The sequence below is a fragment of the Protopterus annectens genome, chromosome 8.part1, assembly GCF_019279795.1.
Source record: "Protopterus annectens isolate FY-2018-M chromosome 8.part1, PAN1.0, whole genome shotgun sequence".
NCBI classification, from domain to species: Eukaryota; Metazoa; Chordata; order Ceratodontiformes; family Protopteridae; genus Protopterus; species Protopterus annectens.
In genome coordinates, this window is record NC_056742.1 from 315,599,856 (window position 1) to 315,619,913 (window position 20,058).

A 20,058-nucleotide genomic window follows, 5' to 3' on the forward strand; every position below is an offset into this window, starting at 1 on the left:
ACTATGTATAGGCAACTTGGATCCTGTGCCCTAGCTCAAAAGAATAATTTCCTTAGTTACAGCCATTTGTTTACCCAATATTTCTGATAGAGGTCTCTGTAGGGAATTTTTAAAATCTAGCAGCTCATTAGATTCCCCCCAAAATTGTTCACTGTTGCCTTTTTTCTTCCCCACCGCACATCCAACATTTGCTGTATACCTGAAGAAAAAAATCTTTGAAGTCTGCTTGAGGTATAAAAACATCTATGTAAATATTTCCAAGCAAATATCTTAAACCTTCTGGACTTTGTTGCATACTTGAGAGCAATACACATGTCTTCCCTTTCTTCTTGTGTAAGTTCATTTTCCATTTCCTCTTCTCAATCATTTTTTAACATCATCTGATGGATTCTTATAGTTATCATGCAATATTTTATATGCCCTGTGAATTATCCCCTTTTTAATTGCTGCTTCTCTTCAGAATTTGACTAGAAACTCTACCATAGCAGGCCTGTCACTTAAGACTCCCTTATCCTGTTCTCATTGCCTATACTTTGATGTCGGTCATTGATTGAGAAGGCAGTCAAAAGTTCCTCTTGGCCTCATCCCACTCTTTTACCCTTTCTTCTTTAGTTATTTGTTCCTAATACTTTGGTTTCTTTGGCAATTTTCCTCCAGTAAATTCCACCCCCTTTCCTGTTTTCTGTACCCATACTTGCAGTCATCCTTATCAGCAAAAGTCTCCTTTCTCCATTCCCATGTTTTATTTCTTAGAATATTTTCTGCAATTTTAATGTAATATTCTGTATGGAGGTTATTCTCCTGAAAGGTGTGCATCCAAAGTCCTATTCTTTTCATATTTCTTGAACTCCTCCCTGCTTCTTCTTTATTCCTTTCCACTTTGAGTAATGACCTTCTGATTGTCTTAAGTGTATTTATGTATTCAGTTGCAGACTTCATGTCTCTCAGTGAGAACATTTACTAATGGAAAAAAAAGCTTAGTTTCTTTGCAGATGCAAGAAGCTTAGCCTTTTTCATGACTTTCATCATTTTGTTTTATTTTTCAAACCTATGTGCTTACAAAAAGCTTGTTTGTAGCTTAAGACAGTGATATTACTTTAGACATCCACCCATGTAGGAAAGGGAGATTATCATCTAAATTCTACATGTGATGTAATTGGTACACCCCAGCAGCCCAAGGGCACATAATTATATTAACTTAAACACACTTATGTCTAATCTTTTTTCTGTTATACTTTAAAGCCTGTATTTTTTTGAACTAAAAGGTACTTGTATGTGTTAAAGATATTAAAGTAAACAACAGTCACTGAAGACCCCCCCCACATACAAATATTTAAAATTCTCCTAACTGCAGATTATACAAAACTACTTTGCAATATAACATGCAGTTTACATCATAAAATGTTTTATACAGATACTAATGAGATCAAAAATTGTACTTAAAGTTAGTTGTTTTTTCCCATTAGTGTCATCCTAAACATTAATGATATAATATGTGGTATATTTGTTACAATCCATCCACAAGTTTAACATAGTCAACAAAAGTCCAGTCTTTGCTTGGCCACTTTTTCTTGCAAAGTCATATTTCACACTTGTGATTTGATGCTTTAGAGTTTCCCATTTATTCACTAAGTTCAGTGCTGCTGCTCTTCTTCCTGATCATCTCCTTCTCCCACCATTAAACTCTGGTTCAACTCCATTGAACTTCTGATTCTTCTAGTCAAGTCCTGTGCTTTTTTCTGTGTTTCAAGCATTTTCCTTTGGGTCAGTGGAAAAGGTTTCACTGGCAAAGTCTCTGAGCTTCTACTGTCAGAAGAATGAGAAGCAGAGTCCCCTTCTTGCTGCTTCACTCTTTGTTGGATATTTTTTTTATTTCCTCCTTAATATCTCTGATCCTTTAAAAATTACTCTGAAAGCAGTTGGATATAGCAGTTTAAGTCTCACACCTGCCTCTTGATATTTCCAGATTGGAGGAATAAATTTGCTTCTGTTTTGTCTGGTGTACAGTGAATAACCATTTCCACAAGTACTCTGCTGTCTCCAGGTTTTTTAAAATGCTCCCTTCTCCCACAGTGTTGTCAGGGTCAACTCTTGCTGCTGGTGTGATTGCATCTTTGCTAATGTAGGTCTTAGCTGCTTTCTCTTGGCCGGGTTTAGCAACTCCTGCCATGGAACACCAGTCCACTTGTTTGGTTGTACTTTCATAAAATTAAAATTAGTACTGTCTGTTCCATCCAAGTTCAATAGTATAGTAGGAAATCTGTTCTTCACTGTACAGACTGCCTTCTAACTGTACTATTTTTTGAAACCGCTCTTCTTGAGAGGCCTCATACTCAGCCAGCCTTTTCTTCATTTCAGCCTCTGATTATTTGCAGTTTTATCAGTTCATCTGAATAGCTATATAGCTGCTTCTATTTTTCTATCCTTTTTATTATTTGAGTTGTTGTATTCCTTATTGTTTAATTTATTTTAATCACATCGGCGTACACTTGATTTGTTTTTCTTCTAAATTTCTGGAAGCCATCTCTTGAACCAAAGTTGAAGCTTGAACTACTTTTTGCTAACCAGCTGCAGTATTTTTCCCAGCCAGTATTTTATCTTCACCTTTTTGAATGGTTTTCTTTTAGTGTCTTCATATTTCTTATTTGCTAGCTAGTAACTGAATTTTACCCACGCTTACAAATTCACTGGGCATTTTTCTCCGTTTCTGTTTTTACACAAGGAGAGCAGGAATTAAGTTGTTGGCCAGTGTACAACCGTCGTGAAAGTCCACTTTTATTTTTGAGAAAAATAGAAAAAAAGAGCTTGCCCCAGTATTGAGGGATAAACAAGAACCCCCTCCCAAGCTGACTGAGTAGTTAGTAAGTGTTCCTTCATATTTCAGATAGGTGTTTCTGGCTTCTCTTGCATCTAATGAGCATTTGGGTAGGCTGTATGTAGCTCTCCTGTGACTCTGAAATGAGTTAAGTGGATATTTGGAGAATTAATGGACTTAAATCGTGCTGTTTTCTTTCTTGTCTTGTGTGAGGTTCAGTGGTAAACCACATTTCTTTAGTATTTATTCTTTTGGAAGAGAGAGACACGTAATAGATGCTGCTGAATTTGTTGTAAATAGTGCTGTTAACTGTGAAGATTTTATGTTAACTTTCATTTTAAATGTAATTTTTTTCTATGTCTCGCTCTCCCTTTGATATAAAAGGTGTTATCGAGCAGCTGGAGTAGAAACACCTTCACATACTGGAGGTGTAAGTGAAGAATTTCGAGAAAGACATCGTCAGAGAGAGAAAGAACGCCGGGAACATGGGGTCTATGCCTCTTCCAAAGAGGAAAAAGAGCGAAAGCGAGACCGAGAAAAGGACAGAGACTATGACAGAAGAAGGGAACGAGGTAAATGTAAACTGGGCTGTTTATTGAAGGGGTGGAGTTCATTTAGTTAAGATCTGCAGGAATAGAAAAGACTCACTCTGCAGGCATTAGGACTGTTCAGTACATAAACTCCTCAGGTAGCTGAGCCTACCCACTGTTCAGTAGTGCCCCGTTTCTAGTTATCTGTCCATTTTTTCCATAACGGAAGATCTGTTAGTTTTCATTCTGTCCTCAACTGATGGATTTGGATCCGAGCCTTTTGGATCTGGCTCGGCAGTTGTAAAAGCTCATGGCAACCTTGAACTCTCAAACTTCTCCCTTTACCCAGAATGCACAAACCCTAATTACTGCAGATCTCGTTTGCCACTTCTAGGGAAAAGATGTGGTCCTATTTTCTCTCGAGCTTGGGGTAATGAGTAGCTTTAAAACTAAATTTTATACCTTTAATTACTTATAAATATCTTAACAAACCTTTGTTAATTAGTTTTCTTCCGTACATTTTTTTCCCTTTTACCGTTGGCAGTATTTCTAGTTATCATTAGTAACCTCTCTCTCTCTCTCTCACTTTTTTCTATGATTTGTCATAGTCTTCAATTCCATTGTTGGTACTTTCTTTATTTTTCTTTCCTTTCTGCCTTGAGAAAAAAAAAACTTTTTTCTTCATTTAAAGTTGTGATTTTGATACTAAATTACCGTTGTTGTTTTTCTTGGTCTTTTGCTTTTGTGATGGCTGAAAAGAAAAAGAGCCCGGCGGAGTTCAGTAAATGTGAAAAAAATGCGGTCAGAAGATTCTTATGCCTGACTCGAACACTGTGTGATTTTGCTTAGGCCCTCTCCACCTCCAGGAGAATTGCGCAATCTGCCATGCTTTTAACCCTAGAGTGTTGGTGGATTGCAGAAATAAACTTATTCTAAAGGGATTTTTGCCTTCATCCTTTGAAGCTATATCTGGGCCATCCAAGGAGGAACTAAAGAAGACATGTCTTACTTTTCCAAGCACCTCTTCTGCATCCTCCAGGTCTTCAGAAAAAAACATGGAAAGAACTTCTTCGGATGCTGTAGTTCCTTCAGATCCTACGAAGAAGAAACAAAAATTATCGGACCCAGCCTCTTCTTCGGATTTGGCTAAGTCCCAGTACAAGTCCTTGGATCCAACAGCTTTTTCAGAACCAAAGTCTCTGAAAGGTAAAAACTCGTCAGATCAGAAGACCTGTGATCAGATGTCTACCATACCGACTCTTCCTAGAAGAAGATGCCCCACTTTGTTGTACCCAGTTCCATCTAGAGTGTCTTCTCCCTTTTTGGAAAGACCAAAATCTCCATTGGCTCTATCCACCTGGTCATCTAGAATTCTCACTGAAGATGATGTAGAGAGGCTATTGAGAAAGATCTTCTCTGTGCAGTGCCAGCCTGCCCTTTTCTTGACTCCTACCCCATCAGGTCAGGAAGCCCATACATGCACAACTTCTCCACTACCAATTCCTCCTTTGACTCCTATCCATGTTTTAAAGACCTTGAATCCAAGCCATCCAGCACAGGCTACTTTGGATCAAAGGATTTTTGTATCCCCACATCCAAGACTTCCTCTCGGCTCTTCAGTCCAGTTGGATCCAGAGAGCTGTTGGAGCTGATTCTACCCCATTAGATCTGAGGTGCTGCAGTTGACTCTGAAGGTTTCGGAGCCATCTCTGCATCTCAGAGCCTGGGCAATAGTCATTTCAGGTCCATTTTCAGCCTTGAGGTGGCTGAACTGGGAGCAGGGATCAGAGACTTGGCCTCTTGGATCCAGGTCCTTATCCCTGTCCAGTTTGCCTTTGGAGAGGGCTCTGTCTGCATCCAGACCCATGTAATGCTTCCCCCATTGGATCCTATGTCTACTTCTGTTCTGCCTCTGTGCCTTGAGTCACCGCTATCCTCTTTACAGGGGCAGCCAATACCAAAACCCTAGGCTTCCTACCATGGTATTCCCTTCTCTTCTGCTACTGTCCCGGAGTATCCCACCAAGGAGGTCCCTAAGAAGAGGACATGCAAGAGGAAATGTATAGATTCCCCTGAATCAGTCACCGAGGACACAGAGTTTGATGAGGGTGAGGGGTCCCCATGGTCACCTCCTGATGATGTCTCATTTGGAGACATCCTGGAGATCCTGAAACAGAGAGGTGGCTGGAAGCCCAGCAATCCTTCGTTGGAGGAATATGTGCTACTGGAAGCTTTTGTTATCAGCCCATCTACTTTGTGGGTGATCCCGCCCGCTTACAAGCTCCGGAAGTTGGTCTTGCAGCGGGCATAGAAGGAACCTGACACCATTGAGCTCATTCCCAGGAAGCCAGATAAGATAATGACCCATCCAGAGACTAAACTGCTTTGGTCAAAATGTCTCCCTGTTGATGCCATGGTCGTGGCGGTGGCCACTAGAAAGGAACTTGCTGATAAAAGTGCCTCTTTTCATCTCCCTGATAAGGAGTCACATGTGATGGACAGATTCAGGAAGCGTGTCTATGCTTTAGCAACCTTTGCCTTAAGGTCTCTGAACTATTTGGCACATGTTACTAGACTGCACAGGGATTTGAGTAAGGAACTTTCAGGTACCCTCGCAGGAACTGTGTTGAATAAGTGAAAGATTCAGTCACTTTTCAGCAGGTGACCCTAGAATCGATTTCCAACTTGTCCATGAGGCTTATTTCTAATGTGCCAGAAGGAACCGCAAGAGTAGTGGGTTCAGGCTATTAGGCATACCTGGATGCATTTGAGTGATTTTGCTGCGCCTTTTAAGTCTACGTTCATCAGTGCTCCCTTTGATGACGCCTATCTTTTTTTGGCCCCAAAGTAAGATATGTTGTCCCAGTGTGAGAAGGATGGAAAGACCCTTTCTGCCGTGGGTGTATGTTTTTCCACCTCCCCCCAAAGATCTTTTTGAGGAGTCATCGAGGTGGTGGAAAAATGCTGTTCAAGAAATCACAAGGATCTTTCCAAGGCTCACATGGAGGGTCTTCCCCTCAGAGGCAGAGGGGAACTCAAATGGTAGATGCTGCCCTAGCGGCAGAGGAAGCTTGCAACATCCAGGGTCCAGAGAACCTTTCTTTGACAAACCCTTCCAGTGTTCCTGAATGGAGGCCCGATTGTTCCTATTTGGAGGCATTCGGGTTCGTTTGTCCCTGTACTAGAGAGCCTGGCTAGAGATAACAAAAGATACTTGCGTGAAGAGGATTGCATCCCGACGATATATAATTCCATTTTCTTTCCTTCTCTAACTTCCAGAAAAATCCCCAATGTTCCACCCAATTAGAAGGATAAAGCAGCTATTCAAATACAAAAGCTGCTAGACAAAATAGTCATCCAAGAGGGCCCCCCCCAGTTCAGAAAGGATCTGGAACTTACTCAAGATTCTTTTTAGTGCCAGAGAAAACAGGGGACTGGAGACCAATTCTGGATCTCGGCAATCTAAACAGATTTATTTGAAAGACAAAGTTCTGGATGGTCACAGTTCAGTCCATTCTTCCTATAAGATTTGATAATACTGTACTGTACCGTAGTTAGCTGGAAACACTGTATGCACAGACTGAGAAACGAAAGTCTTAATTACCCAGACTCATGCTGAATAGGTGTCAGTCTCTCCCTTATGGACCTAGTCTTGTGCACTTTTCAGAATGAATTTTCCAAACACTGTAGTTCATTTAATAAAGTTTTTATTAGATGTTTACAATATCCAAATACTGTCTTCATTAACAGTTCAAATTGCTGTCCATCATATTTAATTGTCCTGAACAATGTAAACTGACATAGTATCTAGATAACCTGTTTTCTGTACTCGGGCTCAAGTGTTTGTCATCTTTTCTGAAGTAACAGGTTGAACCAACTTGCTAACCTGAACTGCCCTGCTATCTTGAATACAGCATAGTCTATTGCTTTAGTCTTGTAAATTTCCTTATTTACTTTTTTAACCTTGGCCTCAGGCTTTGTATGTGCTTTATTAAAGAACATTCTGTAGCTGATTTTTTCCTTGGGAAAAGAACATTCTGTCTGCACAATTTATGCTTATATTTCTTTTTTAATAAACCTGTATTTTCATGCTTGGCCAGCAAGGTTATTTTTCTTTCTGCTTAACTGTCTTTTATGCATAAATGAAACACAATTTATTTTACCCTTTTGCCTAATGTCTAATAAATATTTTAAAATGGAAATCCCTAATCTAACAGTTGCCCCTAAGGTCCCTAACAAAAGTTGCTGGGACCTACTTCTGTAGTTACCTTACATTTATATTGCGAACTACTGTATTTAGCTTTATGCTACCTGATTTATAATTTGAAAATAAAAAGTGTATTTGGTAAACCTGCAATCTTAATTTTGACCACTAGGTGTCACTTGAGCATTTATGCCCAGTTTGGATTGGAAAAACAGCAAACAAACAGACCAGCACAAATGTGAGAGAGGAATTTTTACTTTATTATAAAGTCAGATGACAGTCCACAGAACAGTTCTGGCTAAAAGCCTTTTTCAATGTTTAATATAGACTGTAATACACAAACTCCTATTTATAACAAATTTCAAACCCACACATATTAATCAACTAGTCAAAATATCCTATTATAAATGCCAGGTGGAAAAAGCCTACCCAGTCTCACAATCCAGGCTTTCTCCTTTTTAAAGCAGTAAGAAAACTCAAAGGCAGTGAGTATGTTCCAGCAGCAGACACAAACAAAATTCCAAGCAAAGCCACAGCTAGTAACAGGCAGAAAGGCAAGGCTCAGCAGTTGTAAAATCACAGGTTTTATTAAAAGTTGGCGCTTTCGCAGTGTTCACCACTGCTTCATCAGACAAAAAAGTAAAGCAAATGAACTTCCTTTATACTAAATATTAGGATCAGTTACAATGCAATGCAGAATCCTAATTGATCTACAAGGTATTTACTTTTACTTTTAAAGCAACAGCATCTAAAAACAGCACATTAAAAGTAGCAAGTAAAAACACAAAAATGCAGAGTAATACATTTATCTGTTTTTTTTTTTTTTGCCTTTAGTACTGGTTTTAGGGGTACAATAGTTATTCAGACCCATTCTCCTTTGCGCTCCTAACCTTAAAATCCACTGTAATTCTCCATTTTCTGTCATGTTTACTAAGTCCCCCCCAGACACACTGTCACAACTTGCTAAACTTGGAATACAAATGTATGCATTTTGCCATTTGTTAGTGTGTTTTGCTAAAGCACTACAGTCATTACCTCTTCTCGTACAATACAAATGATCCCGCACGCTCTATCTCTTGGTTTCCGGTTAGTTTTACCTATGTAAAATTTGAAACACAAAACACAGTGTGCTGCATAAATAACATTCTGTATACAGCAGTCACCTGAAATGTTTCCATAAATAGCCTGTCTCCAGATGCTTAAAATACATAGACTGATCAATATAATCACAGTATGCACATTCCTGACATTTAGGTGTACTCCATTGTTTTACCCCTAAATTATGATATAATCTAGGATAACATAAACGTTGTTTAAGGTTCTTTTTGTTTTTATACACAAAAATAGGCCATTGGCCTACCAGCTCCTTTACCTTCTTATCAGTGTGCAAGATATGCCAGTTACTTCTGACCACTTCCCTAATCCTATTCACCTCTGATGTATAGGTAATAATAACCGTGGGCATTTTCACAGAACTACAGAACTACTTTCAGTGTACTTAACTGTATCATTTTGTTGTGAAAAATAGGGCTTGGCCCTCCCTCCTCTTTCCTCATTTGTTTTACTATATGCCTTGTCAATTTCCACATGTCCATACCCTCTACCCATAAAGACATCCCATAGACAGCATAGTCCCTCACCGAAGTCCTTGTCATCACAGGATAAACGTGAGGTCCTTATAGCCTGTCCCTTAATGATATTACTAAAAATGCGTTGTGGATGCATACTTTCCCTGTGCAAATACGTGGGACGATGGCATTCCTTCTTATGAATGCTGGTTGTTAGACCACTTCCTTGCTTAGCTATAGTTACATCCAAAAAATCAATTTTACTTATGGATTTGTTTAGGGTGATTTACTGCTGGTGTTCAGATATTGAGTATAAAGTTCTAAACTCACTTCATCCCCCTGCCAACCTATAAAAAGATCATCCAAAAAACATATTATTATATGTGGGTTCAAATTATTTAGTATGTGTTGATATTCGCATTCCATCATTACTAAGTTGGCATAGGAGTTCGCACAGCCAGTGCCCATAGTAACTCCTGTTTTTTGTCAGTAGCACTTGTCTTTGAAGAAAAATGTTATTGTCTTGAACTAATTCCAGAAGTACACAGAAAAGGTCCACCTGTTTTGATTCAAATTTTCCAAATCCATCCAAGACGCTTTTCACCATCATTATCCCCTCCTGATTGGGAATACATGTAAATAATGAGATCACATCTAGAGTTGCCAGGACCTCAATGCTTTTACTATTCTCTCCATTTGTTGCATTATATAGAGCCCTTAAAAAATGTTCTGCATCCCTTAACACTACCTTAGATTCATCCAAAACCCAAGTTGTTTATCCAGAAACCTAGAGATAAGCTCTGTCAACCAGCCCCCACCTGCTACAATGGGTCTAAACGGAGGCCTCCTAGGATGCTTATGTATTTTTGGTAACCCATGCATTTGGGGTATAAGTGGATTCTGCACTATAAAATAATCATACAGTTCCTTAGTGATAAGGCCTAAATTCAGACATTCTAGTAAGCAGTTATTAAGCCTGCGTTTCAAGTCATGTATCATTACTGCATCATTACTAACATAAGTGTTTAAGTCACTAAGCATAGTAAACATACTGCCATAATAATAAGTTGAATCAAGAACAACCACTGGTTCCTCCCTTATCTGCCGGAGGAATAACAATATTTGTGTTACATTGCATTCCTAATAAGGCTTGTCGTTCACTTTTAGTTAGATAGCTACTGTGTCTGTTCAGTTCCCTGTGACTGAAAAGTTCATACAAATCATTTTCACTGGCTATTAAAAAAATGTCAACAGCAGGAGGCAATGCTAGTATAAACGTACTAGGCTTTCTAAATAATTTGACGTCATTGTTTTCATCATCATTACCAAGCATTAATTTTAATGCTAAATTACGTGCAAAGAGACGAAACTCAACAAGCAGGTCTGTAATGTCAGCCCCAATAGTTGGGACAAAAGTCAAACCTTTAGTCAGCAGCAACTCTTCTGCTGCTGTTAAACTGTAGCTGGAAGTGTTCCAAACTAAACTCCTTGTTCCAGCCCCCCCATTTTCTTGATGGTTCTGATTTGGTTGGATGGCGGTGGCTCCTTCCTCTTCTGGTCCCCTCTGTAGTTGTCTAAATCGTGGGACTTCCTTCTGGTGCTGCAATAAGGCATGGGTAGTCCTGGAAAAAGGACTAAGATTCCAGTTGGGGCTGAAGTATTTTTGCACCTCACAACCGGACCCATTTCCACTGTCTTTGATACCAAAACTACATTACTCAGACCTTGGCACTCCCCTGCCGGGGTGGAGTATGTAGAAGTTTGTGGCTCTGGTGACGTCACTTTGCCTCCATCACCTGGATTGGTGACTTCATCTGTCACAGCTTGCTGACTAATGTGACAGGATGATAGTACTTCCTGATTCAGTGTTCTATTCATTACACACCGGTTATTCAGCCCTTCAGCTTCAGAAGTGCAAGAATTTTTTGCACTAAGTTCCTGGCAAGTTTGTACCTTGGGCCAAGTAAAAACCTGTTGTTTGGAAAAGTCATTAATGTCCTTTGTTAGTTTCTCCCATTTTTGTTGTAACAATCGTTTTTCATATCCCACAACCTTTTCAGTTAGGTCATTGAAATAAATATCTGCTGCTGCTTCACCCACTGCACTGGTTAAATCTTTTTGCTGTTGAGATATTTTGTAATACAGCTCAAGTTCTACAGGCTGAAAAAAGTCTATTAAAAGTTTCAAATAAGCCCGACTGGTGTTTAAAATTGATCTGTTGCCCTTGAGCCAGCAAGGAAGGATACATATCACCATAAGTAGGCATGTTAAGGACTCTTAAGTCCCTAGGTATAACATTCATATTTAAACATCCCTCAAGGTGAAAACGATACTGTAGTATTTTATACTTACATAAGTAATTTTCCAAAGTGCGTTGTAAATCTCTAATTCAATGATCATTTATTTCAGGGACTTCATTTTCATTAACATTTAACAGCAACTCACCAGTAAGGAGAGGACTTTCCAAGACAGTCATGAAGATACATATCCTGTGATTCACCATTTCAGTTTGCATATGAGCAACATCTCTAACATTGCCAGTACCATAAACAGCTTCACCTTCTGCCATACTCAGTTATTGTTAAAGCAGCAAGAAAACCCAAGAATGCCATCTTCCCACGTATTTGCACAGGGAAAGTATGCATCCACAACACATTTTTAGTAATATTAAGGGACAGGCCATGAGGACCTCACGTTTATCCTGTGATGACAAGGACTTTCGTGAGGGACTAATGCCGTCTAAGGGATGACTTTATGGGTAGAGGGTATGGACATGTGGAAAAAGACAAGGTATATAGTAAAACAAATAAGGAAATAGGAGGGAGGGCCATGCCCTATTTTTCACAACGAAATGATACAGTTAAGTACACTGAAAGCAGTTCTATGAAAATGCCCATGGTTATTATTACCTATACATCAGATGTGAATAGGATTAGGGAAGTGGTCAGACGTAACTGGCATATCTTACACACTGATGAGAAGGTAAAGGAGCTGGTAGGTCAACAACCTATTTTTGTGTATAAAAACAAAAAGAACCTTAAACAACGTTTATGCTATCCTAAATTATATCATAATTTAGGGGTAAGCAATGGGGTACACTTAAATGTCAGGAATGTGCATACTGTGATTATATTGATCAGTCTATGTATTTTAAGCATCCAGGGGTGGACTATTTATGGAAACTTAGAGTTTCAGCAGACTGCAATACAGAGAATGTTATTTATGCAGCACACTGTGTGTTTTGTGTTTCAAATTTTACATAGGTAAAACTAACCGGTAACTGAAAGAGAGAGTGCACGATCATTTGTATTGTACGAGAAGAGGGAATGACTGTAGTGCTTTAGCAAAACACACTAACAAATGGCAACACACACACATTTTTTTCCAAGTTTTGCAAGTTGTGTCTGAGATTGGGGGGGGACTTAGTAAACTTAAAAATGCAGAATTACAGTGGATTTTACGGTTAGGAGCGCATAGGGGAATGGGTCTGAATGACCATGTACCCCTAAAACCAGTATTAAAGGCAAAGAAAAATAGATTATTCTGCATTTTTGTGTTTTTACTTGCTACTTTTTTATGTGCTGTTTTTAGATGCTGTGGCTTTAAAAGTAAATGCCTTGTGAATCAATTAGGATTCTGCACTGTCATGTTAATTGATACTAATATTTTGTATAAAAGAAGTTTATTTGCTGTACTTTTTTGTCTGATGAAGTGGTGGTGAACACTGCAAAAGCACTAACTTTTAATAAAATCTGTGGATTTTACAACTGCTGAGCCCTTGCCTTTCTCCTTTTTATTTAAAATATTGTGCCAACTAGCCTTACAATTTCTTTTACCACATATCCTATCAATAATAATAAAAATGAAATTGAGCAGACGGATGTTTTATAGTGTGCTTATATAGTGCATTAGTAAAACATTTATTCCTAATAATACTAAAGTGTTCAGATATACGTAACTTAATAGATCTAGAAGTTTGACCTATATAGAAAGCTGAACACATACATACAACTAAGTAAATTACCCATACATACAACTAAGTAAATTACCCAATCAATACTACATATTGATATTAAATAGATGTGGTGTGTTTTTGGTGGTGAATTCTTTAGTTTAGTTTGAAAAACATTTGCAAGAAGAACAATGGCCACATCCAACGAGCTTATTACCATGTAATCCATCTAATGTGCCCTGAGTGAAATTTAAAGATGGCATTTTCCATTTATAATGCTTGAAATAGCACCCAGTGTTATTCCTTTTCTAAAAGAAAAATGACATTTGTCATCTAAAAGGAGATTCAACCACTCATCGGCTATTAACAGTATATAAGCTCGCTATCAAACATCTATCTGCTCAATTTAATTTTATTAATGATAGGATATGTGGTAACAGAAATTGCAAGGATGGTTGGCACAATATTCACAAATGTCGATAAATAAATAAATAAATAAAATAAAATATCCCAATGATGTTGCACCAGGTCAATAAAGCCATAGGTATTTCGCCCATAACTCATTATGAACCAGATAGGGCGATCTAAGTTCTTTTCATAATTGTAATATCTCAACAGGTCAGTCCTATGTAACCTCTTAACCTGACTACTAGTTTGTACCATATCTGATTTTTTTATATCCATGTTGACAAAACCTAATGCACTATATAAGCTCACTATCAAACATCCATCTGCTCAATTTCATTTTATTATTATTGATAGGATATGGTTGGCACAATATTTTAAATAAAAAGGAGAAAGCCTGGATTGTGAGACTGGGTGGTCTTTTTCCACCCGGCCTGAATGAACATTTATAATAGGATATTTTGATTTGATTTATTAATATGTGTGGGTTTGTACTTTGCTATAAATAGGGGTTTGTATATTACAGTCTGTAAATAGGGGTTTGTATATTACAGTCTGTATTAAACATTGCAAAAGGCTTTTAGCCGAAACCGGTCTGTGGACTGTCATCTGACTTTATAATAAACTCAAAATTCCTCTCTCACATTTGTGCTGGTCTGTTTGGTTGCTGTTTTCCTACTTGGTTAGAGCCTTTGCACTTGCCGCCCTTGCAAAGTTTTGTTTGTGCCGCTTTGGATTTCCTTACTTTGCTGGTGGTGTCAGTTGAGAGAGGTTTTCGTTTTTGACTCTCTCTAGTCAGGAGAGCCTTTTCAGCCAGTGGTTCTTGACATTTACCAGGCTGTTCCTGAATAGACTTTGCATTTCTGCTGGATTTGCTTTTTGTGCTTGTGTGATGCTGGAAATGGAAATGTAATGTTATTCCATCACCTTCATTCATTATTTCCAGTGTTTATCGCCACTTTATTGGGGAGAGAATACCATGTTGTGACTTTCATAGTGTGTTTTGAGTGCATAGATAGATATTTAGGTACTTGGGACTCATTCAACTATGCTTTTGGTGTTGAATAGCTCCATATGGTTGGGAGGGTGGCCTAATGGTTAAGGTGTTTGCCTTACAAACACAAGGTGCAGGGTTTGAGTCTCACAAGGGATAATTGACTAAGCTTAAAATGGCTCACAAGGGCAGTTAGCTTAGTACAAATCTATGAACCTATATAGAGTTATTGTGGCTTCATTGTGGAGATAAAGCCATGTTGTGTTTTTTTATTCTGCTTTTGGGATATGTATATGGACATTCAGCAGAGTATATGTTTTTTGACGCGGTTGCTTGTTTTAAGTGGCCGCTTTAGCATTATTGCAGATTCCCCTTGAGTATCCTCAGGCAATTTGGACTGTCTATGTTCATGGAAATCTATTATGGACATGAGAAGATCATTTGGACACATTATGTGTGAATAAAAATATTTAATTGATTTTTTTTTTGAACAATTGGCATTGTATATTTATACTGTCATTAGCAGCTGCCTTAAAGTTTTTGCTGATTCTTTCTTCAAGTTCTAAAGACACTTTTTGGGCTATTCTGTGAAAAGTTCGATGTAATATGTTTGTAAAAACTTTCTGGATATATTGTTGCCATTTTTTTGAAAGTTTGAAAGACACTTTTGAGGCTATTTTATAAGTAGTTCTATATATGTAATGTGTTTGTAAAAACATTCAGGGTATATTATCGCCATTTTCCGGGTGAATTCAACTGTTTAACTAGGTGCTTTTGTAACATTTGCAAATCTATATTTAGATATTCATGTAATGTTTCAAATATAACTATTTTTGAACTTTTGAGAATAGATAATTATGTTTATACCCAATAGGGGTGTTAATTGCCATTTTACTATAGTGTTTCAGTGCATTTTTGTATTAACGGCAGGCATTTTTCAAGCTATATTTTGCTGTAGCGCTGACATTGTATTAGTATAACAACTTTTATATTTTTGGACACACACACACACACACATATATATATATATATATATATATATATATATATATATATATATATATATATCCATCTATCTATATATATATATATATATATATATCTATAGCTGAATCCTAGTTTTTTTGTGTAGAACTTGTGTTCCAGAAACTAACATAGCAGTTACATCCACAGTATTGTGTTGAACTATTTTCGAAGTTTAAAAGGTAGAAAATTTTTATGTAATTTAAACAATCCATAATGTCATCTTTGTGTATTATAGTGACTAATATTGAGACATACATGTTGAACACAGTGCTCTTCATTACACTCTAGGTGTACATTTTTTGACATGTTATTGGGTTTAAAATTTGTGCACTGTTCACTATTGTACAGGATCTTGTGTTTAATGAGATAACATGGTTGTGTTTATAACTGTGTTAAACAAATGTTGATGTTTGCTAAATGGGGAGATTAGTTTCCTAAATATTTAGCAATTGACATTTGGAGCTATTTGGATGTCATTTCTGTTTTCTTTGATGGTTGTAGTAACCCTTGGGTTGATTTTCTTTATATGTGGTCGTCCAACAAAAATAGATGTTGAGGTTGTTGCCCCTCAGTATTTGTTTTTTGCTTATAGCATTTAACAAAGATATCAATAGATATTTTTGTTGTATGTCATACATTTCCAAGAATGGATTTAATGAATATTTTAGAAGGGCTTTAGGCAGATAAGGATGACATTATATTTTTTGGATTAGATGCCATCACAGGTTCTAATTTAAACCATTATCAGGTAGGTAAGCAGTGTGTTGAGACATTTTGAGAAGTTATTAAGAAGTATGAAAAATCTTAGGTCTTGTGTTTGATAAATATGCCTTGTATAGTTTCAGATGCCAAAGGGTATCTTTCCCAGGGGTCTTCGCATTTGGATTAAACCATTTGGCCAGGTTGACAATATTCTATTAACAACCTGGTCTGAAATACAACAAACCACTTCAATGGAATTTGTTAAGGCCTTGCATGTTTTTTTATGAACGCAAAATAGATAGCCATGTGTCTGACGTGACTGCATTGCGTGAATTGGCTAAGCAGTTTAATGAACAACAAATTTATAAAACTTGTTTTCAAAAATTGAGTACTGATTTATTAGTATTTGAAAGGGAATTGAAAGAAAGGAAATTACATAAATTTAACGGAGATGTTAAAGATTATAGTTCTGGTAAACCCTTTGAGCAAGTCAAGTGTCAAATTTTCTCAAGGAGACCACCCGTATTGTCAATCAAAAAAGGAAAAAATCTGTTCTTAAAAAAATCTACTAGTGATATGTCTGGGGAGGATTCGTCCTCCTTTACAGATATGGAAACTGAATAGCAACAGACGTCACCAGCGTCTAAAAAAGTTGTTGTTCTTTTCAGGATTTTAATTCTGTAAAAATGTGAGCACCGACCCTTTAGAAGAAGGAGGAGGAGGGGAGGGAGAAAACATAGGTCAAAATGCATCCTTACAAACCCTGCTGAATTTTTGAAATCCAAGTAGTGAACCAAAGTAATGTACGTAATATTTCTTCTGTGACTTTGTCTGATATTGAACACCAGGTGTTGAATAAAGGTTTAAACTTGATTCATGGCTATGTAGTGTCTGAAGATACTTTTGTGGATGATTTGAATTCATTTTGTATTTTATTGAATCTTAGATTGTGTTTTGATAACAATGCAAATCAAGAGTCAACTGCCTCTACTATACCACCTTTCACATTTCACAAATCTACATTTGTTCCCCCTATGAATAAGCATGTTGATGATGTATTCTGTAAGTATGTGTTGAAAGAGTTGCACTTTGGCACACACTTGGATAGAAAATGGTCTCCTAATAATTTGTCTTCATCGGAACTTCATGCTCTAGATAATTTGAGGCAAAATAAAAATATTGTAATTATTAATGCTGACAAGGGTGGAACTATAGTAGTTATGGATTGGTGTTTGTATTTAGCTGAAGCTGAGAGACAGCTAAAAGATGGTTGGTTTTACACTGTTATGACCATTGATCGAACGCCTACATTCAAGTGTGAAATAGATGCATTTCTGGAATTGGCAGTAAGTGAGGGGATTATTACTGATAAAACCTGTTATCTTAAGAGTTAGGGATCCATTACCACAAGATTTGTATCTTCTCCCAAAAATTCACAAAAATGCTACATAGCCACCAGGAAGACAGATTGTTGCAGGTAATGGTTATCTTACAGAACCATTATTTGAATTTTTGACAGTATATTCAAAACCTTTGTTAAATGGTGTGAGGGCCTGTATACAAGATACTATGGAGTTTCTTAACATCATATGTGAAGTTGTTAAATCTTGCCGTTTATTCTCACTGATGAGTTCGGAGCCGATCCTCTGCTCCGACACGGCCGATAGCAAAGCTCAAGGTTTGCCAGTAGCTCGAGACCAAGCCCCTTATCCCACAATGCACTGCTGAAATTACCCCAGATCTAGTTTGCTGCGGCAAGAGAGATCTTGGTGATCCAGTTAGCTTGGACCATTTTGACAAATCGCAAGTTAAAAAAACTCTTTTTCTAGTTTTTTGGGTGATTGTTAGTGTTCAGTGTGTTTCTAGTTTAAAATAATATAGTTAAGTAGGTTAGTTTTTTGTAGAGATCTACCCTGTGTGTAGTTTTTGTTTTTTTTTGGTGTTAGGCCCTTTCTTGGCCCTATTTAGTCTTACTATCTTTAATTGTTATTCGTTTTCTTAGTGTGGGCTTAGTTAGCCTTGTATTTAGCCTTTACAGGTATTTTTTTGTGCTGTTCTGTTAAAAGAATGTTTAATGAGAGAGAGAAATCTCACCCAAAATCGGGGTTTAAAAAGTGTCCAGATTGTGGACAGAAAATGTCCGTTACGGACGGACATGTCCAATGTGTCTATTGTCTGGGGGCTAAACACCTCCAAGACTCCTGCAGTATATGCCATTCCTTTTCATCTAGGGTTCTCTTAGAAAGTAGGAGAAAACTAATAGATAGGGGGTTACTGCAGCATTCTTTTTCTGAAGTGTTGGGTAGCCAGGAAAGTGCCAGCACTTCTTCAAAATCTTCGAAGTCTTCTGATTCCAAACAGACCAAGAGGGCAAAGAGATCAGAGGGTACAGGGTCATCGGCTCCACAGCTCTCGGAACAGAGTGTCCCTTTGGTTCGGAGCCAGCTCCCAGTCTTGGAGCCGGTCTCAGAGATCCCCTCATCTCCTCTGCTCCAGTCAGCACCTTCGGTGCATTCCTCTAAGTCTTCGGTCAGCCTCTCTGATTTGGATATAGATCGGCTAGTGCAGAAGCTTTTAAGGGCACCAGGACTTGCTAAATTGTTGTCGGCACTGACCAGTTCGTCGTCGAAGACCATTGAACCGGATTTGACTACTCCTCCGAGCCGTACTGGACCCTCTGAGCCAAAGGAGCCGGAACTGATGATTGTCGAACCCTTGGAACAGAGACCCGCACAGGTGTTATCGGTTCCATCTACTTGGACTTCCTCAACGCCAACGCTCTCCTGTCGGGTCCGGGGAGGATAGTCGGACCGATATGTCGGTGCCGACTCTTCCTCTCGGGGCTTCGGCTCGGATGAGCTCAGCTCCTACCTCAGGCTCGGAGCCTATGGTTTTGGTGCGGGAGGATCAGATGGTCCATTCAGGTCCATCTACCCCTTCTCGTTGGAGCCATGGCGCTTTCAACGCCATGAGGAGAGTCGTGTCTCCTAAGACATCATCAGCATCGGTTCGGCCTTCCCTCTCCCCTCAAGTTCCTGTGTCCGCTACTTCATCTAGCGGTCCCCCTGCGAAGCGTAGAGACCCTGAGCCTCAAGTACCCCCACAGGGCATCCCCTCTTCTTCCGAGACCTCCCCAGATCCCCCCACTGAGGAGGTACCCAGGAAGAGATTGTGCAGGAGGAGGCACTTGGACTCCCCACAGGAGTCTTTGACATCTGACACTGACCTTGATGAGTCGGAAGGGTCCCCTCGATCCCCCTCTGAGGATATCTCCTTTGCAGAGATATTAGAGATCCTGAATCAGACGGGCGGTTGGCAGTCCAAAACCCCCTACTGAGGAGGAGTCAGTGCTCTTAAAGGCTTTTGGGTCTCAACCTTCCACTTCTTGGGTGTCTCCGCCTTACAATGAACTCATGGACCTGATCTCTCGTAAGGCGTGGGAGTCGCTGGAGGCCATGGAACCTGTCCCTCTGAAGCCGAACAAGTTTATCTCTGCCTCAGTGGACAAAGCCTTTTTGACCAAGGGAGTGCCTGTTGATGCCATGGTGGTAGCTGCAGTCACCAAAAAGGAAGCGTCTGAAACATCCACATCTATCCATCCTCCTAATAGAGAGTCTAGGATCATGGATAGATATGGGAAACGCATGTTTAGTTCAGCGACCTTTTCTCTTTGATCGCTTAACTATTTAACCCATTTCACGAGATTCCAAAGAGATCTCTTGAAAGAGCTAGGAGGTACTCTTCAGGGTACGGTAGCTGCAGTGGTGGCCGACAGTCAACACACAGCTTACTACCCTAAATTCCATTGTGAACTTGTCCATGCGTCTCATATCATATGCAGCTGATGGTTCGAGTAGGGCCA

The 20,058-nt window shown here is 38.7% G+C and overlaps 1 protein-coding gene across 1 annotated transcript in view; it reads left to right on the forward strand.

Annotated features, from left to right (window-relative positions):
* DHX38 (DEAH-box helicase 38) overlaps positions 1 to 20,058 on the forward strand; it is a gene marked incomplete in the record, with an annotated part of 1,902,786 nt that overhangs the window by 60,725 nt on the left and 1,822,003 nt on the right. Inside the window, 1 exon segment of the mRNA XM_044081902.1 lies at positions 3,200 to 3,387. Coding sequence (XP_043937837.1) covers positions 3,200 to 3,387 — 188 coding nt within the window.